We start from the raw sequence: 27,370 nt of genomic DNA, 5'->3' as shown, positions 1-27,370 counted from the left end.
CATTTATTGTTGATACTTGGTACTACTGGGCTGGGTGTCCTGTCTCCTAAATACCATCATATCCACAGCATAAGTACTTACATCCAGGAGCATGGGAAAATTAGCAGGACTCCCCTGGGTTGTAGCTGCTTGAACCAAGACCCCAAAATTGTGCTCTCAACTGCAATGCAGCTTTGTCTCCCTGAATCAAAATCTGCTGGGCAACACCTGGAGTTTGCATTTTTGCCAGCTCTTCAGATAATTCTAATTAATTCTGATTAGAATATGAAAACAGCTGCTACAGACCAGAGGTTTCCAAATGAGTTGACTATACCCAGGACAGCTGGGGAATTTGTTAAAAATACCAATTCCCAAGGTCACCTCTTCCTTACACATCTCCAATTAATATAGAAGGAATGGGGAAAATCAAAAATCACGAATCATTGTTGTGAACAAGATCTAGTGGCGGATGCTAATATTAGTGGGTGAAAGGTTATGGAGAAACTAGAGCACAGGGCCTCCCCTGGTGGCACAGAGGTTGAGCGATCCCCGGCCATCCCCGGCCACCGGCGAGGGTCCCACATGGCGCGCAGACCTCTCCTGCTGCCCGCTGCTCCCCTCAGCAGTGTACTTCGGTCCTTCTGCCTGCTCTGCTCCCCGGTCTGGTGAATTCTCTCACCCTCCCGCGCTTCTGACTGTACCCAGTGCTTGTATAAATAAATAAATAAATCTTAAAAAAAAAAGAAACTAGAGCACAGGAAATGGGCTTGACCTTGACCAGGCAGACCGTCCATGGTGCTTGCTCCCACTCTTATCTGTAGCAGAGTCACAGGGATGTGATTCACTCTCTTGCGGGAAGATATCTCCCTTTGTCTCTTTCCCAATTTGAGGCTTATCTGGGGTTACTCCATTAACACAGATAATGCTGACAATTGAAATACAGTCTATGTCCTTAAAGGCAGAACGATAAGCTTTGATATTCATTATGGGAGAACAGGGCGGACCTGGGCAATATGGGTGCCCAGGGAGGGTGATGGGGCAGAGCGCATGCCAAGAAGGGGATTATGATAAAGGATTGTCCTGCTTCTAGTAGCAATCCAGAGAAGGCTATTTCAAGCCTGCTAGGAGAATTGTTTTAGAGAATATTACATTTTAGGAAGGCTATGGAGGATATTTTGTCTTTGTTATGAAATACTTCTTACCTTTCATCAGGAGAAAGCATGGGGCCTCCTTGGTGGCCTAGCGGTTAAGTCTCAGCGCTATCACTACTGTGGCATGAGTTCGATCCCGGGCCAGGGAACTGACCCACATGGTGCAGCAGACCTCTCCTGTAGGGCTCGCTGCTCCCCTCAGCAGTGTATTTCAGCAGTGTATTTCAGTGTATTTCCCCTCAGCAGTGGCTCTGTCTGTTCTGCTCCCTACTCTGTCTCTGGTGGATCCTCTCATCTCCCACACTTCTGGCCTGCACCCTAGTTCTGTTATAGGGCAGCCCCGATATTAAACGGGTTCCTGGCTGTGGGTCCTCACCCGCGCGCTTTAAAGAGACTTATGAATACTCTACTACAGATACACACAAAAGGGTTAATAAAAGGTTTATTTACAAGAGAAAAAGAAAATAAGGAAAAGGTACAACTCAGGGAGAAAATAGGGAAATAAAGTCTTTAATGCGTCCTACCCGATCCGACGACCTGGAAACCCAAAGTCACTCTCAGAGCAGACCGGACGCTGCAAGCTGGCCGAGAGCCCAAAATGGAGAGCCCCCAAAGCCCACGTGTCTGCCTTTTGTATCCACCTGGCTGCTTAACCCCACCCTCAGGTCCCAGCCACCTTCCCTTTGGTGGTGATGGGATTTGGAGTTCCCAGTGTCTTTGGCTTTGACCTGGGGTGGGGGTGGAGTCCACAAAGCCTATATGGAATTTGCTTTGGGACATCCTTTTCCCCCTAACAGTTCTTCTATGCATGCATAAATAAATCAATAAATCTTAAAAAAAAAAAAAAAAAGGAGAGAGAAAACATGGTGTCATCTTCATTCAATGTCTGGGACCCCAAATGCCTGAAAACTGACCTTCTTTCCATCATTTGCTTCTCAACCCCACGTCATCATTCATCCTCCATGGTTTCTTGTTTTCCTTCCTGGCAGGAGGGCAAAGACAAAATGTTCCTGATAGAAAAGTTGACCAAGCTGCAGGAGGCTGAGAAGAGAGCAGACCCCCCCAGCTCATTCATGCCAGAAAGGAGATACATGAAGGTGAGGCTGGAGGCTGCCTCCTGACTTACCTGCCTCCCCATGAGAAGCACATCCAGGCAACTAGACCACATAGGGCATGTCACTTCCTATGGTTAAACATTTCTGTATGTTTTACTTAACCAATACTACTCATTCATTCAAATTAGTACTGTCAGCCTGATTTACATAAAGAATCTAGAGGCTCAACTCTGAGTCCATGAAGGCAGGGACCACATCTATACCCTTGAATCCCAGGTGGCATACCATGCATATTAGACACCTGGCACATACCTGTGTGTTGAACATGCTCAGTAAATACCTGTGAAATGAACACATGAATGCAATCACTGTCACCCTCGCCCCCCAAATACGTTTGATCTTTCTGTGGTTGAGCCTTGGTCTTGACTGTCACGTCTCGATTTTAAAATGGTGGTGGAGGCCTGCTCCAAGTCTTATGACCTGTGCAATGGATCTGTTTTCTTCTATAGTGACGAGACTGCCTGTTTTCTTCTTTTTCAGCAAGAGGACCCAATAATTCATATGGAGGAACATGACGCTGCTCATGGTGAGGAACCGAGCTGGCCCTAGAGGAGAAACCACTTATCCAGATGATAGATCCTAATACGGAGGGGCAGAGCTCTCCTGAGTCCGTTAGTCACTCCTTTCCAAGCACTGACCCAAAGCCTTGTTAGCAAAACCCCAGAATAATTCCTGCTCTAGGTGTGGCCAGAAGCTAGGTCCTTTCTGTTCAATTCTTTTCCATGTTTGCTCCTCTCTCAAATGAGCTCTTTTTTCATAATTGCAAGACAGCATATCAGCTTCTCTTCTCTTCAGAGTCAAGTCTCTGATGGGTGATGTGCCTGTCCAGTTGTCATGGTCATGAAAGTGATTTCATTTAGATCTGAGGCACAGGCTTCACCTGTAGGTGCAGGTTCTCCAGCCATGGAGACCGCAGGGACTGAGAGGGAGGAAGGTGATTTCCCAAGGAAATCTGTGGCTGATGCCAGGAGGATAATGAACACTGGGAAACAAACCACCCCACCCTCTTTGGATCGCATGTATTACAGAACCCACTTATGGGAGCGAAAGGGAGAGAATGGAAGAAACATAAAAGGAGGAGGCAATGGGACTGAAAAGCTGTGAGATTTAAAAGCCAATTGGGTCTTGGAGAGAGGGGGCTGTGTCTCTGCTAACTTCTCTCTCCTGTGTCAAACCCAGAACTACGATTCCGGCGATCAGTTCAAGAAGATAATCCAATGATCTGATGATTGCCATGAAGGCCAGACACTAATCAAAGGACAGAAGCCAAGATGGAACCACTTTCAGAACACCTTGGCCTTTAGGAACTTCCCAGAAGGGAAATTCAAGCCATTTGCCAGTAGTGGAAACCATCCATAATGTAAATACTGAAGTATATCAGGCATTCCCTGTTGGCTTTTTCACCCAAATTGCTGATTTCTCAAAACAAAATATTTGGGCTTTTCCAATAAAGACTGTTGTAATATTTAAACTAGTTCACAGAAACCTTGGGAGAGATAACCCAGAATGATGTATTTTATCTTCAAGAGGTGTGCATGAGTTACTGGTCTTTAGCAATCTATCCTCTTAATCCTCCCAGACTTGGCAAAGGTTTAAAGAACCTGGTGCTAAGAAAAACGGTCCAGCATGAATAAAAATGTGATTCTCAGCCAGGGATGTGATGCCTCTGAATTGTGGAACCTGCTTGTGTTCATGACTTCAAACTAAAAACATCACGTTACCCATGGGTGAAATCCAGCCAGAGGTCTCGTCTGTGACATCTGTTGCATGAGGAGGATGTGAGTCTGCAGCTGGACTGGGGTGTGGGCTGGGACTGCCCCATGACAGCAGAGTCCCCTGTTCAACCAACATGGAAACAATGGTGACGTGAGGAATAGGTATGTGTAGAGCCAGCGGGCACAGGGCAGGCTCACAGTGGATTCAGGCAGACCGATAGGGAGTTTCTCAGGCTTTAATGCTCTCAGGGAACCAGGTACACAGGCACACCAGGAAGGGAGGCTGGCATACCAGGAGGCAGGCAAGGGGAGCAGGCAGAGGCAGGCAGGCAGCTGAGCCTTCCAGTCCCCCACAAGACTCTACGCTCTTTTTCTGGGCTCTCTCTTGCGTTCTCTCGTGGTCTCGCCTCTTCTGTAGTCACATACCTCGTCCTCCTGTAGCTGTCCTCTGTCTCCGAATGATGCTGCCTTTGTATCCCTGGCCTCTAGGCTCAAGTGTGCACACTTATGCATTCCAGCAAGGCTGCAGGTGATAGCCACAGAGGCTAGTGACATAAAAAGCCTGACTCATGCATTTACCCTACAAGTGATGATGTGGGGAATAGTATTTGTGCAACTATGTGTGGAATGCACATGCATGTGTCTATAAACATACATATACACATATATATCATTCTTTTTGCAGACTACTTAAGTGACTACTTAAAACAGAAGGGTTTAGCAAAAGGTGCACTCAACAGATCACTAAGGGGAGAAATATCCTCTTGAGTAATCACCAACATGGGGGCCAGTGGAACTGAATTTAGAAAATGTTTCAAAGCATTTGAAGCACAGGCATCCAATCATTGCTTGATTCACTCTTTCATCCACTCATTCATTTTCCCAACTGAGTTAATTTCATTTAGTATCATCTTTGCTCATGTTGCTGAGTGTCCCTTCATTCATTCAACAAATGAGTGCCAAGTGGGGAGACGACGATTGTGAACAAGACAGTCTCCGCCTGTGTGCTTACTGTGCAACTGATTTAGATGGGAACTTTTGTAATAATTCATTGCAATTATAATTATAGATGCTGTGAAGGAGAAGTTGGGCGCTGTGGGAGACTTATGGCAGTGAAGACAGCCTGTGAAACGGATGTTGGAAGTGACTTTCCCTTCGTGTAATTTTAATGCCATTTGTGCCCCTCTTGTGTCTATGCTGAAATGCGAACTCCCTCTGAAAGCCTCCTTTGGCCGACTTAACACGCCTAGGGCTTCCTCCTGGAGGGCTTCTCTATTCACTGCCATGTCTTGTCTTCACCTGAATCTCCTCTCGCAGAGATGTAAACACAGGAGAAAGATCTAGTCTGTGCGTCGTCCATGCACATTCAAATGTGACGGTGCTTTTATCTTGAGTTAGGGTGTAATGTCAGGAACTGGACACGGTGCAGGTTTTCGGATCCCATGCAGACCGGGTAAAGGAGGAGTCAGAGTCCTCAGTGGTTTTGCAGGTCTTTTATTGGGGTTCAGTGGGTATATGGCAGGCAGGGGTGCTGGCTGGGGGGCTGGGAGGCTGGCAGGCCCCAGCAAGTCTTCACTCTATCTGGACTCTCTGGCGTTCGTTCTGCTGCTTCTCGGCTTCTTTCGGCTTCTGCTTCGGCTTGTGCTGCTGCTGCTGCTGCTGCTGGCGTCCCCGTGACGCCACCCTTAAAAGCACAGTCTTAGCTCAGGTGAATCCCATCTACCTATGCCAACACCCTATTCCAGGTGCCCGCCATCAGGCATGCATTCAGGACAAGGATCCATTATCTAGCCTGATGGTGGAAGGGCAGAAAAGCCTGATATTTTCTTTACCCTACATAGGGGATATCATACAGTGGCTTAAACAAAAATGTATTTCCTCACAGTTCTGGAGGCTGTTGTTGGTGTTCTCAGTGTTGGTTCAGCCAGAGGGCCTCCCTCCTGGGTGCGAGACAAGATGCACACAGCCTTCTCTCTGCCCTCACCTGGCCTTTCCTCTGTACGTGTGTTAGGGGGAAAAGGCTGTCCTAAAGTTAATTCCATACAGGCTTTGTAGACTCTACCCACCACTCCAGACCAAAGCCAAAAGACAATGGGAACTCCAAATCCCATCACCACCAAAGGGAAGGTGGCTGGGACCTGAGGGTGGGGTTCAGCAGCCAGGTGTGGTATAAAGCCAGACACGTGGGCTTTGGAGGGTCCCCCATTTTGGCTCCCCGCCAGCTCGCAGCGTCCGGCCAGCTCTGAGAGTGCCTTTGGGTTTCCAGGTCGGCCGATTGGGTAGGACGCATTAAAGACTTTATTTCCCTGTTTTCTCCCTGAGTTGTACATTTCCTTAATTCCCTTTCCCTTGTAAATAAACCTTTTATTAACCTTTTGTGTGTGCCTGTAGTGGAGTATTCATAAGTCCCTTTTAAGCGCGTGGGTGAGGACCCACAGCCAGGCAACCCGTTTTATTTTATATCGGGGTTGCCCTATAACACGTGCACATCCTGATCGACCATTCTTCACGTGTCTGGATTTCCTCTTCTTATAAGGGCACCAGTGAGATAACTGTGGGTTTCTTTTTTATAGGTATTCATCTGCTTAAAGGGCTTATCTCCACTACACTCTGAGGTAGTGGGGGCTGGGGCTTCAGTGTATGAATTTGGTGCCAACTCTCCCCCAGTCGTGTCAGAGCCTCTCATCAGGCAGGAGGTTCTCCAGGCTGGCTGCACACGGAATCACACAGGGAGCTGACAACAGCGAGACCCAGGCCTCTCTCCAGATCAACAAATCTGGCACCCCTACCTTTTCTTGAAAACTCTTGAGATGGTTCCAATGGGAAGTTGGGGCTGAGAGCTACCAAACTGTACCAAACTGTGACTTAGAGTAGGTCTTCCCAAACTTGCTTGGCCCTACATGCACCTGAGGCCCTACTAAACATGCAAATGTGAGCTCAGGACATTGTATGCAGATCTTCAGGAGACACCCCCTTCCAACCCTTAATTGGTTCAAACTAATTAAGCTAACACACACTTTCCTGCAGTCTTGTGAAGGCCTGAGGCCCTCCCCTGTAGTTTAAGGAAAGGACAACCTCTAGGATTTCTGCAGGACGTGGCACCCCCAGCACTGTAGCAGATGGCCCCCTCTGCTTCTCTGGCACTAAGGTAGTGGGGAATGCGCTAATTTTGTGTGAAGTTTAATTAGAAAAGGAGTCACCATCTTAGCGTACAGCTGACATGTTTTTATAAGCTTTGAATTGAGGACAGGTGGTAAGCATTAAGCTTGTTAATAGGAACTTTCTCATGATAATAGCAGTCAATTCTCAAAAGGTGCGACAGTTTTTTCGCGTGTGTGTGCCTGATCCACTGTGACACAGATCCCGGCTGAGATATGGAGCTGAGGGACTGCACCTGCCTGATAAGGGCAAGCCCTTAAACCTCTGTGCCTTTCCCGTCCGTGGCTTTCCCACTTCAGTCACCTGAGGAACTTGTTATACAGCAGATTCCGACTTGTGAGACTGGGGCCTCCGTTGTCGTGTGCTCCAGCGTCTGGTGTTGTCCACCCCGACCTTCAGACTGTGGCCAGGGCTGCTGCGGTGTCATCTCAGCGACGCCGCTAGTGACTGTTTCCAGCTGCGGTGAGTTGGATCCTGGCCCACGGCCTGCCGGCCATGAGCTCCAGGGCCTTGTTGGCAGGTCTGTGCCATATTGGATGAGTGGCTTTTGTTTAGGACTTTTGTTATGTTTGAATTGAATTGGGGCTGGAGGTGGGGAGTTAAGGGAGAGTGTAGAGGGGCTGCAATTTTTTAAAGATTTAATTTCATTTTAAATATTGCTGCTTAAATCCACTACGTAGAAATCACATGAGAAAGGGCAACAGAACTGGGAGTCAGGGCTGTTTTACAGGCAGACAGGGCAGTTAAGAGGAGGGGCTCTGCCTAGATTTAATTCCCAACTGCAACAAGGAATTTGAGACCTTGGGCGAGTGACTTTAACCTTGCAGAGCTCCAGTTTCATCAGTAAAAATGAAAGAACACCTCTAAGATTTTTGTGATGGTTAATTGAGATCATGTATATTAAATCACTGCAGTTTCTGGCAAATAGAAAACAAGACTTTTACTTAAAACATCAGGATCTACTATGTTCCCAGCTGTGTCCTTTCTGAGAAATATCAGAAATGATGTTCGTAAAATGAGGATAACCTTAGATGTTCCTGGAAGTTTCTTTCAGTCATAATTGTTGGGATCATCCTTTGTAGAGTTGCAGGGGAAAAAGGGCAACTCTGCCCCCTTGTGGTTTGTAGCTCTTATTTCAGGTTACGGGAACAACCCCACAGAAGGGTTCCAAGACTTCCCACCCACTTTCCACGCCCCACCAGAGACTGCTGACAGCAGCCTCCCCAAATACTCAAATTCTTTGTCTTAGGAGATGATGCTTGAAACTTTTCCCTTCGTGCTCCTTTTAATGATTTTATTAGTATGGTCATAAGTTTGATGACTACAGTACATTGATAACATAGCCGAATACAAATATTTCAAATAAGTAAATTCCATAAATGTGTCAAGTTTTAAAATGTCAACTGAGTGATCATGCATTTCCCATGCATTGGCCTCTGCGCCCAAACAGCACCACTCAGTCTGCCCTTGTCCCCGCTGGGTCCTGGTGTGTGCTCTGCCAGGCGGGGGCAGAGCTGTTGTGCCTTTCTGCAGACCCAGGGTTTCAAGAGCAACGGTGTGGAGCGCAGGCATTCCATGGAGGCAGCCCCGGGTCTGGCTTGGGGTTCATGTAAAAATGCAACTACCGCCTATTGCTTGTGTGGGCCCCCGACCCCCGGGCTCGTCTAGCACAAAGGATGAGCTGGTATCCCTGCAGGAAGCCAGCAGGAAGTTTCCGTACTCACGTTTCCTCCCTGGGGGAAAGTTAAAACTGAGATGCACAGTCTTCCAACAAGCTGTCAGTAATATAGCTGGACCTAAGATGGGATTCGTAGTAATTTTTTTCATCAAAGCTATTAACAGTCCAAGCAACAACGTGAATGCCTTTACGTGACCATTTCTTCAAGTAGTCCCTGGAGAAAGAGGAAAAACCAATCCTGTCAGAATAACGAGGAGGAATGTGCGCCACGCAGCATGGTATTTGCCAAGTATCAGTAGTGCCCAGAAAGCGCCTCTTGATTGATCTCTGCACTGCGATCAGGAGTGTCCCACAGGCCAGCATGAGCGCCCCCCCATGCTGTTCTAGCTTCACGCACACTTCAGTGAATCATGAGCAACACCCCTGCCCCCAAGTCATACGGCGGCTGTAAGAGCCCAGTCCCAGCTGTCTCTGTGGGCTCTTACTATACCGCGTTCCTGCTTTCTTTTCTTGTACTGCAAGGTGATTCTCTTTCTATTCCCTGAAAGCAGCAGGCTCCCTATCACAACACTTTTGCGTGTGTTTTCTTTTCTGACTTGGACCCATCCCCACCCGCCATTCCCACTCACCACACCCTTGCGATCTTTGCTTAGCTGTCACTTCCTTGGGGATGTTTTCCCTGACTAGGTGGAGTTACACAGCGCAGTACATTGTTCTCTCCTATCTAACATTTATCTTAGTGGTAATTTTATATTCATTGGATTTTTGTTTGATTAGCATCTGTCTCTTCCATTCAAATATAAACTACATGAGGGCAGCCCACAGCTGTGTTTCTTTACCACTGCCATCTTCAGCTTAACCTAGTACCTCGCAATACTGCAAGTAGACACCAAAGATTTGCTGAACTGAATACATGCCTTCCTGAAATAAAGTGAGACTCACAACTGTACTCAGCTGACATACACAGCTGTAACAATGCCAGGAGATCCAGAGTTGCTAGCAGGTTAGGGAATGGAGAATTTCTTGAACGTGATGGATTCCAAAGGGAGCCAATTATAAGGAAATGCAACCCCTTTATCTTCATAGTTTGGCAGGCTTATTTTTTTCTTTAAATTGTACTAAAACCAAGAATATCTGATCAACTTGTTTTAGAAACTGAAATATGCTGAACTCTTCCCACCTAAGAAACTAGTGACATTTGACTTCATAAAGGCACAGTGGGTTTTGTGGCTCACAACCAATCCAGGTTGTCCACTGTGGTTCCTTCCTTTCCAAGAAAAGCATTCAGGAAATGTGTCAGGAGAAGGTTAAAAACAAACAAACAAACTCTCAACTTACGGGGATATAAAATCCTTTTGCATGAGGAAAGCAGAAACTCCACACAGGTACCACAAAATATTATGCAGGCACCAATCGAGCAAAATGTCCATCACCACAAAAATAGACTGTTTCCAGAAAGAATTATAGCGTGGTTTCCCATCTCCTGTGTGGCTTAGGCTCCAAGGTCGGTGAGTTAAAGCTGTCACTACTTTCTGATCTGTTTGTCTCATCTGTAAAGGAATTTTGGAAAAATCATCATCAAGGCTTAAGACCAGTATCTCGCATGTACTCCAGATTTAGCCAATGTGCTCACGCCAACAGGGTGGTCAGAGCTGGTACCTGCCCCCCCTGGCTGCTAAGTACGCTCATAATAATGTGATGGATAGCAAGCATTTAATATATGGCTAAGGGAGAGCACGCTGCTCATAATTCTAAAGGAACTACAGTCCTATCTTTAAAATGAAAAAATTACTATCCCAGGATCAAATCTGAATCATGTCCTGGGCCTCCCCGGTGGCTCAGCGGTTGAACACTGGGTTGCGAAGCTGCCCATAGCCTCTGCAGCGCTGGTTCGATCCCCGGCCGCCAGTGAGGGTCCCACATGGCGCAACAGACCTCTCCTGCTGCGCCCGCTGCTCCCCTCAGCAGTGTACTTTGGTCCTTCTGCCTGTTCTGCTCCCTGCTTTGTCTCTGGTGAATTCTCTCACCCTCCTGCACTTCTGACTGTACCCAATGCTTGCATAAATAAATAAATAAATCTTAAAAAAAAAAAAATCTAAATCATGTCCTGAGAATAAACTTTTAACTGGATATGGATTTAAATTCTGGCCAGATAAATGTCACTGGAACTCAGTGAGGATGGCCCCACGGTCCTCTCAAGAAGGGCTGGTCAGCTTTGATGCCTTCTAGAGAAAATGACTGGAAAGTGTTGTGGGGGTGGGAAAAAGAAGGAAATGAGAGAAGTGGGGGCAGGGGGTGAAGATGAAGGAGAAAAATGGGAGATGGAGGGCTCTATGCGCCTCTGGAGAGGTGCCACACGCTTGGAAGGCCTCTGAGGCCAAGTGAGTTTGGGAAGAACTGAGACATATGTCTGAAGGCCTGAGCCCCCACTCATGTCAATGACAGCTCACATGTGGGCAAGCGCCAGCCATACTGTGCAGTCGGAACTGCAGGCTCTGTCAGAATGCTATAGAACCAACTCGTTATTTTGGAAACTGGGAAATAAAGGGAAGGAGTAAAGTAAGCATTTATCTGCCTATTGGATAAATAATAGATGAGAAGTTTCTTTTTACAGAAGCATTATAGCTAACATGTAAAGAACAATGACAGAATTAAAAATAACATGCTGCAACTGCTCGAGTGAACCAGAACTGGCTGCGGGCAATAAGCGGCCCCGGGTGAGTGGAACAGACGTCATGCGCTACCTCGTGGAAGAATACACTGACACCTACAAGATGATCTTGCCAAGAATAAATAATTGAACCTAATCTGATGAAGTTCTTCGATCTCACTACTAATTTACAGGAAACGGAGAAGAATGTGCTAAACTGTATCGTGGCGCAATTAACAAAATCCAGACTCAGGTAAACTTTACAAAACAGCATGGTTTCTTCAATATGGACAAGTTAAGGGGGAAAGGAAAGAACTTAAGAGATTTTCGATTTAAAATTACAACACAGTTCTTTATGGGTCCTGATTTAAACAAACACTTTGTGAGACAAAACTATTTATGGGACTGCTGAGACAAATGAAAAATTATACATTTACTGGATATTTGATGAGCTTCAGAAGTTATTAATAGTTTCAGATGGGATAACAATATTGTGGTTGTGTGTCTTTTAGTCACTTTTTATTATTTTTTTTATTCTGTGTAGAAGAACTGGGGTGTAGGCCAGAGGTGTTGGGGTTGAGAGGATTCACCAGAGACAGAGTGGGGAACAGAACAGGCAGATCTCCTGAAATACACTGCTGAGGAGAGCAGCGGGCCAGACAGGAGAGGTCTTTTGCACCATGTGGGTCAGGTCCCTGGCCTGGGATCGAACTTAGGCCTTCATGGTAACAGTGCTGAGACTCAACCCTGAGGCCACCAGGGAGGGCCCTTTAGTCATTTTTTTTTTCTAAAGATTTATTTTATTTATACAAGAGCTGGGGTACAGGCCAGAGGCACGGGAGGGTGAGAGGATTCACCAGAGACAGAGCGGAGAGCACAACAGGCAGACTCAAGTACACTGCTGAGGGGAGCAGCGGGCAAGACAGAAGAGGTCTGTCACGCCACATTTCCCTGGCCAGCTGGGATCGAACCTGTGCTGCAGAGGCTGCGGACAGCTTCACAACACTTTGCTCAACGTGCTGCGCCATTTTTTAAAGATACTTAATGCAGTCATTTTTTAGTCATTTTTTTAAAGATACTTAATGCAGTTTTTTAACCATGAAATGACACGATGATGTTTAGGATAAATGGGTGTGTGGATGAACCAAACTGGATCATGGTGAGAGAGGGCCCTTGGTGCCACTATCTGCCTTTATGAATATTTGAAATTCTTCATAAATTAGTTCCATTCCAAAGGGATGTTACTTAGTGAGACACAGAATGACATAATTCTTACTGTCCTGGGAACACTTACCAAGTTATCTGAATAAACCTACAAACAACATATGGGAAGTTAAAGAGGAATCAGGGGTGTGAGTACATGACCCCCTTGAATGTCCCTTGTTAAATTAAAAGAGGAGTTTCTTTACTTATCCAGTTTGATTTAACAGGTGTTATCTAAAGCTTACTTAGCCCACTGGTGTTATTACCCCCAACTAACATAATGTTGTGTACAAGATTGCTGAGTTTTACCTTATAGATAACTTCTGGCAAGAAAGAGCAGACCATACTATTGTTGTATAGTTGAGGAAACTCCATATATATTTTCTTTAGAGCATCAGTAGCCTGTAAAACAGATTCACATATTTAAAAATCTATTAATATGCAATTGTCCCAGCCAATAGCTACTATATATTAATTACAACACTTCCAAAGAATTCAGAAATTTGCAGTATATCCAGATACTGAAAGGGATATTGGTAGATTCCATTATCCATTGGGATACCTTTAAACTCATGTCTGTAGCAGGTAAGGAAGTTGGGGGATTGTTGCTTCACTATCTTACTGAAAAGCTCACCCTTTCTGTCATACTTTTGGAAGTATGACAGACTGCAAGCCGGTGGAAGCTGGAAACAAGACTTTAAAATCGTCTCTTTATACCCCAGTGCAGTCATCATCATTATTCCCACAACTCCATCACCCTCTACCTTTCCTAGCTGGAGCATGAGCCCACCAGCATGGGAGCTACAAAGGGTGGAATTTCTCAGTCCAGGGGACAGAGAGGAAACGCCATCTACCACCAACAGGAAGGCGGAAGCAAAGGGACAGGGAGGAGCTGCTCCCTGTTCACAGAAGTGAAGTTGCTCAGCTCTTCCCAAGGTGAACAAAAGTTCCCTCTTGTGGAAGTCCCGCTAATCAATGCAAAAGAAATGACAATATTTTTTGTAACCTCTAGTGAATTAACAGATTTGGCTGGTGAGCACGAACAGCAAAAACTAAAAATAACAGAGCTGACCCAAATCTAATGTTACTACATCATGATTCTTAAAAATCAGCGAGTTTGTAGAAACTCACACATACCTGTACCAGATATAAACAATAAAATGCATTTCAAAAAAGAAAAAAAAAATACAGAATGTACTCAGGACATGCCTTCCCCTTCCCTAATGTAATGGAGTGTGAGAAACACAGAGTTGTTTTCTTGCTGTTTGAGTTAATATGCACTGTGTGTAACTTCACCTAGGCTATTTGGTCTCAAGGATACAAGCTGATCAAGATTAAGGTCACACTGTAGGAAGGGATAGAGCTTAGTCACGGTCTGCTGGTTTCCAAAAGCCCATGATCTTGGCTCCTGTGCTTGACCATCTCCAATTTGCCGCCAGCACTTTTTCCTTCATACGGCCATTTTGGTGAATTAGATCACTATGTTCTAGCCAGTGTGGCCTAGATCACCTGTGAGCACCCAACCAGAACGTTCAAATTGCTGTATTTAAAAAAAAAAAAAAAATGCTTCTTTTATCCTCTCCTTATTCTAAGACAGTAAACATGACAGTCAGTATACCATGGATGAGATCTAGGGCCTACCAGGGGTCTCAAACATGGGGCAAGTCAGCCTCAAAACCTGAGGTGCTCATTAAAAATACATGTTCCTTGACCCCCTCCAGCCCAGACATTTTCAGATTTTCTTTTCGATGCGTATTTTTAAAAGGTATTCCCGGTGATTTTGATGCAGACTGCCTGGAAAGCCTTGATGTACACAACCATCAGTTTAACAGAAAGAGCACTGTTGTCTTTCTTCAAAAGTAGGAGTTGATTGTATTGAAGTTAGATGACAACTGAGCTCAATTAAATCCTGGATTAAACAACCAACAAAAAACACCTGACATCATCAGAATTCAGAATTGAGGAGAGGCCGCAACTGATTGGAACTATTGCTGGGGAAAATTATCCACATTGCCCAGATGAGGAAAAAAGTATTTGTACTTGACAAGCCGATTATAAGAGAACAAATGTAATCTGAACCATATTTTCCCCATGATTTCCATTGCAATATTATGTTTTTATGAGTAAAAGGGTATGTTCTAAAATTTAAGTAAAATTTTATTTAGGAATGTCATCCATATAATAAGCTATAGTTGTGATAAAGTGTAACTACTCAAATCATAGGATAACAAAACCATACACAAGAGACATAAATCATACAGATGGGATGAATCTGTGTAAAAGATAGATATCCGATAAACTAGCAGAAGCTTTAAATATAGGAGTTCTTAAATTCAGTTCGCAGCTATCTATCTAAGACACTTAACTCATCCGCCAGACCCAACTGCTTTGTTCCCATCTTCTGCGTTCCTTTTCATAAGGTTACTGGAATGGTCTGTTCAAGAAGTACCCTTTTATTGATAATTTAATCTCTTTTTATAAATGTTTCATGCAAGTAAGGAAACCTGACCTCTATTTTGTGCTAGCTATAGAGTGCAAAGAGTTGTTGGAAAGCTTATTAAAGGTTAAAAAGGTGCCATAATTTACTGTTTCTTCAATGATGTGGATCTTTGTATTGCACACTTCCATTAAGCAAATATATTAGGTGTAAAAATAATTTAAGAATAAACAAAAAATATAGTAAATTTTAGAAATGGTTTAAAATGCAATGTCCTAGAGAAGTGAACTCGGTTATAAACTGTACCTTATTTGCATGGCCTTTGACATCAAAGAAGATGGTGAGGTTATGGTTCAGGGACTCTGCAACGGCTTCCCGCAGGGTGGGGATCTTTTCATCAGGGAAATCATTCCTACAAGAGAGGGGAAAGGAATAGCACATGGTAGGAAAAGGAAAAATAGGAAAGTTTAGTGGAACAGACATTGGACAAATGTCTCCCAACCAAAAGGAAAGTGTTTCCCCACCTTTAATCATAGAAAAATGTTTTCCAAACCAAAGTGTTTTCCTTCCTTCAACCATATGCAAAGTCCAAGGATAACTCACTACATTCACTTGAACCAAATTACAGATATTCCTGAGAAAAGAACAACAGCAACAATACTCCTTTAATTTTTGGGAAATAACTAGATTTCCACTGAATTAATATAAATTAGTCACTATTCACCAATGCGTAGACAGAGTGTGTGCCACTTGGCAAGAAGGCAGAGACTTAATGCAAGATTGTAATTGCCTGTCTAGAACCCTGTGTAAAAGGAAGTTCTCAGAAGACATAAATCTGTTAACTGTATCGTACATTTATTTTAAGTGCAACTTTTAAAATAAATAATTTTAAAACATGATTTTCTGATAAAGAAAAGGTAAATAAAAAGTCAGCTTTAAGACATTTTTTAAAAAAGACAAATACCATAGGCAAATCCTCCCGCCATCCTACTCAATGTCTGTTCCCTGGGAGAGATAAGAAATGTGAACCTTGGCCAGTCTTAGCTTCCACATCCACCTCTGAGGATGTGCACCTCACCACAGTGAAGGTAATTCTAGAGAAACGCCCATTTTCCTACCATGTGGTCCCAGCCACAAGCCAATTCCTTCACCTGGCGTTCCACCAAGGAACGCACCTCTGTTTCAACTGTGGGACAAGACTGGTGTTAAAGACAGAAGGACATGCACTGCCTCTGACATCACGCCTTCCTACAGGATTTTTAAGGGTGATGCTGACCCTAAGCACTTCTTGCTTTCAGTGGTGACTTTGAGCCTCACATCTTATTAGCTGCAATGTCACTGTAACACTAAAATCAGCCTTTTGTTGTTTCCCTAGAACAATGACATATTTGATGATAGTGAAAAGCAATTCTAGCAACCTGGGCTCAGAACTTTCAAGTATATTAATGTTTTTTCTAGGCTAAACTATGATTTTCTTTGACTGGCTTTTCTTTTAGAACCCAGGAAAATAAAGACTGAATTCACTGAGTCAAATACAGGCATATTGACCATTGCCTGGAGAAGGGATGCAGCACAATTAGCAGTGAGACACATTTCTCAGCAGTACAAAGAGGAGAGGGAATAACCATATTCCAAAGAAGATTATCCAGTACCAATTCCACAGTGTTTACGGTTGTTAACGGTGGAAAAGGTGTGGGCTCAGTGGTGATATACATTTGAGAAACACTAAATTAAAAGTATTAATTGACTTGAGCTGTTCATCCCCAAGGGCAACATCTAGTAGACAGTGTTTGCTCTCAGGATCATGGAACCAACCCTTTTCTTGTGCAACCCCTTATAAGACTAGCTCTGACACCGATGCATGTGCACACAAATACTCTGGAAGTTACTGTTTTAAACTATGGCAAGAGGGGATGAAATCAGACATCTGAAAGGACTTTTTCTCTTACAGGGTAGAGACACACGAAGCAGCCAGGAAGAGTGTGACAGAGCAGATGTTTCTCTTGACTGGAAATGGACCTGTCTAGATTCTAGTCCTGGTCTCTTCCTGGAGTACTTGCTCGAGTAAGTCACTTAATTTTTCTGAGCTTATCTCTAAGAGTAGGATTGCTTTGATAGGCAGGCTCTAGGATGGTAGGAATATATGTTTATTAAAATCTAAATTTACATTTAAATAAAACTAAAAATTCAGTTCCCCAGTTACAGTAACCACCTTTCAAGTGTTCACCACCGCAAGTGGTTACTGCATTAGACAGCACAGATGTACTTTCTTTTTTTTTAAAATAGAGGCATTTATTTATTTATTGGTTTGTTTGTTTGTTTTGTTTATACAAACACTGGGTACAGTCAGGAGCGCGGGAGGGTGAGAGAATTCACCAGAGCCAGAGCGGGGAGCAGAGCAGGCAGAAGGACCGAAGTACACTGCTGAGGGGAGCAGCGGGTGGCAGGAGAGGTCTGCGTGCCATGTGGGACCCTCCTCTGGTGGCCGGGGAGCAGCCCGGGATCGAACCGGTGCCACAGAGGCCGTGGGCAACTTCGCAACCCAGTGCTCAACCGCTGCGCCACCAGGGAGGTCCCAGATGTACTTTCTTTTAATCACTGTAGAAAGTTCTTTTGGACAATGCTGTTCTAGATGATTTCTAGGATACTTTCTAGGATTTTCTGATTCCTCAAAAGTCTGTTACAAGGACCTGATGAGTTAAAAGGGCTAGGTTCAAAGGTGGTATTATTGAAGATTTTAAAGAATGCATCATTTGTTTCTTTTGATAATTGACACATAACATGTTAGTTTCAGGTGTACAGCATAATGGTTTCATGTTTGTATATTCTGTGTAGTGAACACCATGATAACTCTCAGTTAACATCCATTACATCTAGCTATAAACTTTTTTCTTGTGATAACTTTTAAGTTCTACTTTTTAGTAATTTACAAATACGCAATACAGTATTAACTATAGTAACAGGCCATACATGACATCCCCATGTTTTTATTTATTTTATAACTTGTACCCTTAGAACAACTTCACCCATTTTGCCCCAAACCCAGGCCCCATAATTTGTTTCTTGGGGCATGTGAAGGCAAGAAGACTGACAAGTGACTCTGCAATTGCTTTTAGCCTTATGATGCTATAATTTGTATGACCGTAGAAAGTAACTGTCATGTTAGTGACTAGACAGAGCATTGTCTTGGGAATGATTCTGAGACCAAATGTGGCCTCAATGGGAAATGGTGAAAAACATCCAGCCATGTTTCTGTTGTTCCTGGCGCCTGCTCATTACCTGGGAAACCTGTATCCCATTCGAAACAAAGCACACCAAAACAATTCTCCTGGAGCAGAAGATGCAGTAGAGCCGCTGTCCTGTGGCTGCCAACAAGAGCTGGAAGGTATGCTTACGCGACAATAAACCACTTACCTTAATCTGTGATTTGCTGCAGGATTGAGTTTCCTAATTTGTTCAAATGTCAAATCACACAGTCGGCCAGTGCCGTCAGTCGTCCTATCTACCGTGTTATCGTGCATCAAGACAGGAATCCCATCAGATGTAAACTCAATGTCCAGCTCCACGCCTGATGCTCCATTCTTAGCTGCCTTAACAAAAGCATCCATAATATTAATGTCAAATGGCCATGGGCGTCGTTTTCAACCAACAACACTCAAGATGACCCGCAGGGCCCGCTAAGTGGACAACCGCTCTGACGCCACTCCCATCCTGCACCGACAGCAAGCCGGCCTCCTTCTAGCCTTACTTCAACTTCTTCACTTATGGATTCCTTAAAAATGGCAATTTCCCCACTTCCCCCACTCTCACAGTGACAGATGAGGAGGCTTAGGAAATTTAAGGTTTCTCTGGTTCCTTGCAGCAGGCTGCGGCTCCCATGCTGTCTCTTGACATGGTCTGAGCATTGGGGGAAATTCCTGAGAAGAGGGGAGTTCCTGTGCTCCCCAAAGAGGGAAAGTTGGAAAGAACTCCCACAAGAAGGGAGTTCTTGCACTTCCCAAGGAAGATCTGAACTAGGGAGTCTCCATGGCAATGCCTGCTAATACTCTCCAATTTGTTCTTGGTTAATGCAGAGGTAAGTTAGTTATTAATTGGCCTGTGAAAACCTAATTTGGGGGCCTCCCCCGGTGGCGCAGTGGTTGAGCGCTGGGTTGCGAAGTTGCCTGCAGCCTCTGCAGCGCCGGTTCAATCCCCAGTGAGGGTCCCACATGGCGCACAGACCTCTCCTGCCGCCCGCTGCTCCTCTCAGCAGTGTACTTCGGTCCTTCTGCCTGTTCTGTTCCCCGCTCTGGCTCTGGTGAATTCTCTAGCCCTCCCATGCTTCTGACTGTACCCAGTGCTTGTATGAATAAATAAATAAATAAATCTTTAAAAAAAAAAAAAAACTAATTTGGACCCAGGTGACAATTGGCTTATTGTTCTTACGCATGAACTATCACAAAAGAAGTAAAAATTGTTAAAGATATAGTTAGGATAGAAATGTCCTGGCCCTGAGAACTATGGAGAACAAGCTGCCCTGAACCAGCTGTGCGTGGAAACCATAGCCTAACCTGAGGGGGTGCCTGTTTGCTGCAACAATACATTTCCTGGTGTATGCAAGAGGTCAATAGTTCACAGGCCATGTGGAGGTTAGGAATTTCTAGTTAAGAGCTAGACTTCAGTAGAACTTACATAGATTTGATGAGTTGTTTTAGACCACTGTAGGGTAAGGTAAAAAATCGGCTTTTCTGCCCTCCCGCCATCAGGATAGATGAGGGAACCCTATGATCCTGAATGCATGCCTGATGGCGGGCACCTGAAGTGGGTACACCTGTGCTAAGACTGTGCTTTTTAAGGGCGGCATCACGGGGACGCCAGTAGAAGCAGCAGAAGCCGAAACAGAAGCCGGGAGAGAAGCAGAGAAGGCCGGAGAGCCCAGACAGAGTGAAGACAAGCACCCCTGCCTGCCATATGCCTGGTGAACCCCAATAAAAGACCTGCAAAAAACCACTGAGGACTCTGACTCCTCCTTTACCCAGTATGCATGAGATCAGAAAATCTGCACTGTGGCCAGTCCTGCCCTTACAACCACTTTGAAGTAATTATTAACCAAGTTAATTGAGTGCTAGGAGATAGACTGATTTTAGTAATTGAATATAGAATAGGAATTTTACACCCACTTTTGTAATTGGGAAAGTTTAATTGTTGCCAAATGTTGTGCTGTCTTGTATGACTGATCATGCTAGTAAATGAGCTGTACCTAGGAAACTAATTGTTCTTAGGTTACCAAAGAAATGGCCTACAGGTGTAAGGCCAAGGGAGTCTTTACATGATCATGAGAAAATATGTATCGATTGTCTCTGCTCTGCTTCAGTGCTTACGCTGATGAAATCCCACCGCTCGCCTTAAGGTATAAAGACCCGCTGAGACCCTCAGCAGGAGATACTTGCAGGAAAGGAGTCTGTGTCTACCTCACTCCTACCTCACTCCACTTCCCCTCAGTCCTCCGAGAAAACTTGGCCGACACCGTCCTCTCCTCTCTGAGACCCCTGACACAACTTCTAGCTGGAGCTGGTCTCCAGCAGTTCCTCAATTATATGGGTGACTAAAGCTCACAATTACATATATGTCAACAACTTCCACTGTTTAACTATACTCTGTTTGGTACAGTATCTCTGAAGATTCTTCTGTGCTTGTTGATACTGTGCTACTTTGGCATAAACAAGATGAGTCAGGTTTTTGTTGGTTCAACTCCACCCTCTGCAGCATAGACACCAAGTCTGCTTTTAGGGGACACTACATTAGTGAGCAGCATGGGTGTTGGCCAACAGGCCGGGGAGCTTGTTGGGATATACTAGGATGGGATGGGATATACTAGGATTTATCTAAGAAAAGGACATGAACATTAAGTTTTTTTGTTTTATTTTTTAAGTATCCTCGGTAGCTGTTTCTGCCATTCTTCTCCAAACCGTCTTCCAGGGTCTGCGGCCAAGCCCACCTTCCTAGAGTTCAGTTTGAATTATGTAATCTCTCTCTCTCTCTCTTTTTTTAAGATTTATTTATTTATTTATACAAGCACTGGGTACAGTCAGAAGCGCGCGGGAGGGTGAGAGAATTCACCAGAGCCAGAGTGGGGAACAGAACAGGCAGACTGACGAAGTACACTGCTGAGGGGAGCAGCGGGCAGCAGGAGCTGCGCGCCATGTGGGACCCTGGCCCGGTGGCCGGGGAGCAGCCGGGGATCGAACCGGCGCTGCAGAGGTTGCGGGTAGCTTCGCAACCCCGGGCTCAACCGCTGCGCCACCGGGGAGGCCCTCGAACATTAAGTTTTATGGGTCACGCTTTTCTGACACACTGTCCAAACTTGTTTTCTTTGACTTCTTTGTCACAATGGAGATGTGAAATGCTCACGATGATGAAGACATTAACTTAAATTTTTAAAAATTATGTCAACATCCATTGCGAACATACATAAAAGTATATAGCAAAAAAGTCTTGAGAGGTGTTAACATTTTGCCATATTTGTTTTAATTTCTTGCTGCCCTAAAACGTAACAGCTATCGATTGAGACATCTCTATTTGTCAGGCACTAGTCCAAGTGCTTTAAATGTAATAACTCATGTGACCCTCAACCCTGTATAAGGTAATCTTTTCATTTTCAAATGAGGAAATTAAGACACAGTACGATGAAGAAACTCGCTCTGGGTCAAACTAGGAGGTAGTAGATGGAACTCAATTACCACAACTGTACTTATCCACACCACAGACAGAGCGAAAACTTTCCCCTCGTCCTCTCCAGAGCCAACTACCCTCTCAAAGCTGATGTGCGCCATTCTCACATTCACTTACAGGCCTGTATATATTTACCCCACATTTAAGTGCCTATTAACAGCATATAGCACTGGTCTTGTGCTTTGGAAGCAGTCAATAAAATCAAGCCATTGTTATTCACTGAATTCTTTTCAAATATTTTTTAAATATTTATTTATGCATACAAGAGCTGGGGTGTAAGCCAGAGGTGCGGGGGATGGGGGTAGGGTGAGAGAATTCACCAGAGACAGAGTGGGGGACAGGCGGATTTACTGAAATACACTGCTGAGACAGGAGAGGTATGCTGTGCCAAATATGGGTTAGCTTCCTGGTGGGGGATCGAACTCAGGCTGGCGAGATGATAGCGCTGAGACTTAACCTTATAAGTTAAAGTCAGAATAAGCTACTGACTTGTAAGGTATATCAACTTGGGTCCTATATTCTACAACACAGATAAAAATGACATTGTCAGTACCCACATTGCATCTCTCTCACTATGCCACGAATGTTATCCTTATTCCTTGGTGCCAGCACTACTATTACATTTAATTATACTTTTACTCATTAGGACCAACTTTACTTGGCTACAACACAGAAAATGACAATGGTGAGACGCTGTATTTTAGCAAAAATGCTAGAATTAGTGAGTTCACTTACTTGTCTTCTGAGTTTATTAAGGACCAGAACAAAAGCCCTATGTAAGAACTACCATATTAGAGTTTCTTAGACCAGATCTAGTAATGCTTAAATTCAACTTTCTTTTGTTATTCTGGTTATAGAGTCAAGAAAATAACCCCCTGATTCTAAATCACCCACGAGTATATACTTCATACCTTTTCATTTATTTAAGGAAATTTCTTTTAATACTATTTTTATTCTAAATATAATAATTTCACATAAACTAGTTTACATAAATTTGGTAGTTTCATTTAAAATGTTTGAAACTACAGCAACTGTTCAGTAATAGAATAGTACAGTTTACTGTAGTTAATAGAAATCAGATCAGTGTTGCCTTGGGGCAGAGGTGGGATGTGGAGTACTGACTCCAGAGAGAGCACAAAAGAACTTTCTGGGCTGCTGGAAACAGATTTAGTGTTGGTAACCCCAGGGTATATTTTCATCAAAAACCATCAAAGTGCACACTGAAAAGCGACTGTGGGTACAGTTTCATTCCCGTCATTGTTTTTAATAGTGCATCTGTTTTCAGAATATATTCACTTCACATCACTGAAGTTGTTCTTCTATATCTTATAATAGACCAGACCAGAAATTCTATTACTATGAGAATATGTTCCCTGATTTTTTTTTTTTTTTTAGAGGCATGTTTTATTTATTTATTTATTTGTTTGTTTTTTTGTTTATACAAGCACTGGGTACAGTCAGAAGCGCGGGAGGGTGAGAGAATTCACCAGAGCCAGAGCGGGGAGCAGAGCAGGCAGAAGGACCGAAGTACACTGCTGAGGGGAGCAGCGGGTGGCAGGAGAGGTCTGCGCGCCATGTGGGACCCTCCTCTGGTGGCCGGGGAGCAGCCGGGGATCGAACCCGCGCGACAGAGGCCGCGGGCAGCTTCGCAACCCAGCGCTCAACCGCTGCGCCACCGGGGAGGCCCTCCCTGATTTTTTTTTAAAGATTTATTTTATTTATACAAGAGCCGGAGAACAGGCCAGATGTGCAGGAGGGTGAGAGGATTCACCAGAGACAGAGTGGGGAGCAGAACAGGCAGACTGATGAAATACATTGCTGAGGGGAGCAGTGGGCGAGACAGGAGAGGTCTGCTCACCATGTGGGTTGCTCCAAGGCCGGCGGGGATCGAACCAGCACTGCAGAGGCTGCAGACAGCTTCACAGCACTGTGCTCAACTGCCTGCGCCACCAGGAAGGCCGTTTTTATACAGTAAAATGTTTATGAATATAAATTATGAGCAGCAACAATGCAAAGGAAGAAAGAACAGGACAAAAAACAAACTTTGATGGAAATCAACTACATATTTCTTTTGAAGTCAAGTGGGACAATGTGATCTTATCTTCCGAGGTCTGTATTCAGGAGCTAAAAAGTTCATTGGCAATGACCTTGTTAAACAACCTGCATCACCACACCTCATTATCTCGTAAGAGTGGTAATCGGCTTTATATATATTAAATACATGCTCAGCCAAAACATATGACATGAATGGAATTTAGCTACAATTTCCTTGTAACACAACAGGATGTGAAACACTGTGTATTTCATACATCTACTTCCTTAATATGATTTATATTCAGTCAAACTTGTTCCTGACCAAACCATTAGTAAATGCTTAAGGATGCCTTCTGTGCTCAATTAACACTGAGTTCTACTTTAAAGCATCTTACATCAAGGTTAAGTTGAAACAGAAGCCAATGACAGTTATATGCCCCCCCTTCTTATTAGCAATCAAATATCTTTCTTTTCATACAATTCCATCTCCTAGATAGCTGTTACTTCATCCAACTTCTCTGAGTTTAGATGTAAATACATTCTTTGATTATTTTTTATTTTTATTTATTTTTTTAATTTAAATTTTATTTTTATATTCCTCATACAATTGATTACTTTAGACTTATTTTTAAACAGAATAGAAATGTAGCTCTATCTCCCTTCCATTGTAAAGAACCGAGGGGAGTGAAACAGAAGTTTGACTTAGTTCATAAATACAGGTATCCTCCATCATATTAAAGGTGGCTGCATACCTGACCCCCTTCCTTCTTCACACCTAAAATTTTTGCCTTTACACAGGTGATTTTAAAGAGTCAAGCCATCTTCAGATTCCTGGTTTAAAGAGCTTACATTTGTGAATTTTTACCGTGGGCCAAGCATTTTACATGGACTACCTCAGTGATCACAATCCATTAGGGAGAATACCAACATTATTCCTATTTTACAGTTGGGAAAACTGAGGTCAGGGCTGGGACTAGAATGAGGAGGGGTTTCCTGGGTTGCCTTGCTTGCCACATCATGGTCACGACTGTCTGGGACACAGAGCTTAGGTAACTTGCTCATTACCCAATACTGTCTATCCCCAGCTAGAAGAAGAGAAGTCAGTCCAAGCTTTTTACACCCCAGAATATATCCTAGTCTATGACAAAGTGCATGTGGGCTGGAATCAGAAGGCTGAATTCCAGAAAGAGCTCTTTGTATTTGAGTCAGTTTTCCTGGTCCAGTCAATGTTAAAATAATGTCTCAAAGAAATAAGAGCAAGAGATAGTATTTCCACATATGCAAAAACTCTTTTACATGCAAGCTGTCATTATTATGAAGTCAGGAAACTGCCAAGAGAACTGGGCGGGCTCTGGAGTCTCAGGCAAGCCTTGTGAAAAGAGGAGGCAAAAACTGATCAGGAGTCCTACTGCCAGGGTTGTCTGAGCTGAACGTGTGTGTTTGGAGGGAAAGGAGATAAAGATATGAAGGGGACAGTCTGGAAGACAAGCAAGGCCAGCTGCTTTGAAGGTGATTCATTTAGAATAAACTCCACCACTGACCAAGACTCCACTTAACCTGGTCACATTTCCAGCTTCACTTATACACCAGCCTGTGTTTTCTCCCATTAAGTGAGGTCACACACAAACTTGTTATCTGAACACACTAATATCATTCCTACCTCAGGTCCTTTGCACCTGCTACTGCCCTCCCTGGAATACTTCTCCCCAGATCTATGGCTGGTTTCCATAATCCAGTTTCAGCTTAAAAATCGTCTCTGAAAGGATTTCTCTGACTCTATCTAAAACACCCCAGCTCCACCGCCCTGTCATTTTTTTTATCCCACTACCTAATTTTTTCATTGCACCTTATACCCTTTATGCGTTTACTTGCTTAAGACAGGCCTCTCCTCCGCCAGGGCCAGCTTTGGAAAGCAGAGGCTCTTTCTGTCTGGTTCATGACTGCGCCCTCATGTCTGTGCATGCTGAATATGTCACTATTTGCTGTGTTCTATAAATACCTGAAATTGGGAGATTCTCCAGACTTCAGAGGGATCAAAGGCCATTTGACTGTATCTACCGGGGACACATGGGGAGCTGGGAAGACTATCACGAGAAAACTGGGGATCCTTCGCAAGGACAAGCGCAAGTTCCAGCCCGGGGGACGAGGTCGCCAGGTGTGGGGGGCTCACCTGCCGAATGGCCGCCAGCGTGTTCTCGGGCGCGTCGTGGCTGCCGCCCCGGTGGGCGATGGCGGCCACGCGGTCTCGGGGCCTGAGCACCTGCAGGGCCCGGCGGGAGGGCACGGGCTCGAAGCTGAAGAGGCGCAGCAGCAGGTAGAGGCTGCCGGTGAAGAGGCAGGCATTGAAGGGGTTGCGCGTCACCACCAGCAGCAGCAGGAGGAGGAAGGAGAAGGGGCCCAGGAGGCCCCCCTGGTCCTCCAGCACCCACATGCCGGCGCCCGCACCGGCACGAGCGGGGGTCCCGGGCCCGCCGGGCTCCCCCGACAGGAGACAGAGAAGCAGGGGCGAGAGCCCAAGGCGCTCCCCGAAGCGGGCGCCCTCCCAGGGGACCAGCGCCGCACAATGGCGGCTGCAGGCACATCCGGAGAGCGGGGAGCGCCGCAGCCAATCAGGGCCCGGGAGCGCCCGAGTTCGGGGGGCGGGGCTGATGCCATGGCAACGAGGACCGCCCTGGACCCAGGCTCACGTTCCAAAGTGACATTGGGGTAGTTTTGCGAGCTGGAGCTTGGGTCAAGGGTTCTCAGCCTGCAGAAGGGGAGGAATTAAGAGGCGCCGCCGTAAGGAGCTTTGCAGGGACTGGATGCTTAGACTGTTTTAGTCAGTTCAGGGTGTGCCAACAGCGGTCCAGGGGCTCTGGACACGGCACCAGCGGGACAGTGTTTGCTCTTGTGGGGCAATTAAGAATTACAGTTAACGTTTGTAAAGTACTTACCATGCTCCAGGTTCTGTGCCAGCAAATGCTTGAGTGTAGTTACCTGATCTGTTTCCCCAACCCTGGTGGGTAGTCATTACTGCAAGGATTCAGTCGACCCTAGAAGTGAGATAGGACAGGACTCAAGGAAAAACTTTGCAGAAGTATTGCCATTCAATTTTGCTGTTCCCATGGGCTGGTAAACAAGAGGTTAAAACTCTGATGACATTAAGCCCAGACACCTGCTGCCATCAATTTCCTTGACACTTTTTTTTGTTTTTTACTAATTCCCCCCAGCCTGGCATTCCGGCATTCCTGGGTTATCTTTACACAGTTTATCAAGTTGGCTGCTATGAGAAAAGGGGAGTTAAGGACCCAAAAGAAAAGGGAGTCCCAGACATTGAGACTAGACTAGACTTGTTTATCTGGATCTGCGGGGACACGCCTCCTCTGGATCTGAGGGGACACAGCCTCCGTGAAATCTTTACTTTGGACATGGGCCAAGGCCTGCATGACCACTGAGCTGCAGCTGATTGGTAACCACAGCTAGCAACTTATGCCAAGTCTATTCTCCTTGCCTTCTCAGCCAATAAAGTTTCATTCCTTTGTTCTCAACCCCTAGTCCT

General features: G+C 44.8%; 2 protein-coding genes across 3 annotated transcripts in view; one reads left to right on the top strand and one right to left on the bottom strand.

Moving 5' to 3' along the window:
- TMC5 (transmembrane channel like 5) overlaps window positions 1–3,466 on the top strand; it is a gene marked incomplete at both ends in the record, with an annotated part of 32,228 nt that extends 28,762 nt beyond the window's left edge. Inside the window, 2 exons of the mRNA XM_084250229.1 lie at window positions 2,120–2,227; window positions 3,425–3,466. Coding sequence (XP_084106355.1) covers window positions 2,120–2,227; window positions 3,425–3,466 — 150 coding nt within the window. The remainder of the gene's footprint in view (window positions 1–2,119; window positions 2,228–3,424) is intronic.
- Window positions 3,467–8,863: 5,397 nt separating this feature from the next.
- On the bottom strand, window positions 8,864–26,263 carry GDE1 (glycerophosphodiester phosphodiesterase 1; the record flags this gene model as incomplete). 2 transcript variants are annotated; one of them, XM_084249373.1, is made up of 6 exons in its annotated part: window positions 8,864–9,011; window positions 10,136–10,347; window positions 12,960–13,052; window positions 15,394–15,499; window positions 18,502–18,677; window positions 26,003–26,263. In XM_084249373.1, 6 exons carry the CDS (start codon window positions 26,261–26,263, stop codon window positions 8,864–8,866), a joined length of 996 nt encoding a protein of 331 aa, XP_084105499.1. The 2 variants fall into 2 exon arrangements, with proteins under 2 accessions (XP_084105499.1, XP_084105500.1); XM_084249374.1 differs by lacking the exon at window positions 12,960–13,052.
- Between the last annotated feature and the right edge of the window lie 1,107 nt (window positions 26,264–27,370).

Source organism: Talpa europaea (assembly GCF_964194135.1).
Source record: "Talpa europaea genome assembly, chromosome: 12".
NCBI classification, from domain to species: domain Eukaryota; kingdom Metazoa; phylum Chordata; class Mammalia; order Eulipotyphla; family Talpidae; genus Talpa; species Talpa europaea.
Note: the sequence above shows the minus strand (reverse complement) of the source record. Positions and strands in the feature narration are given on the sequence as shown.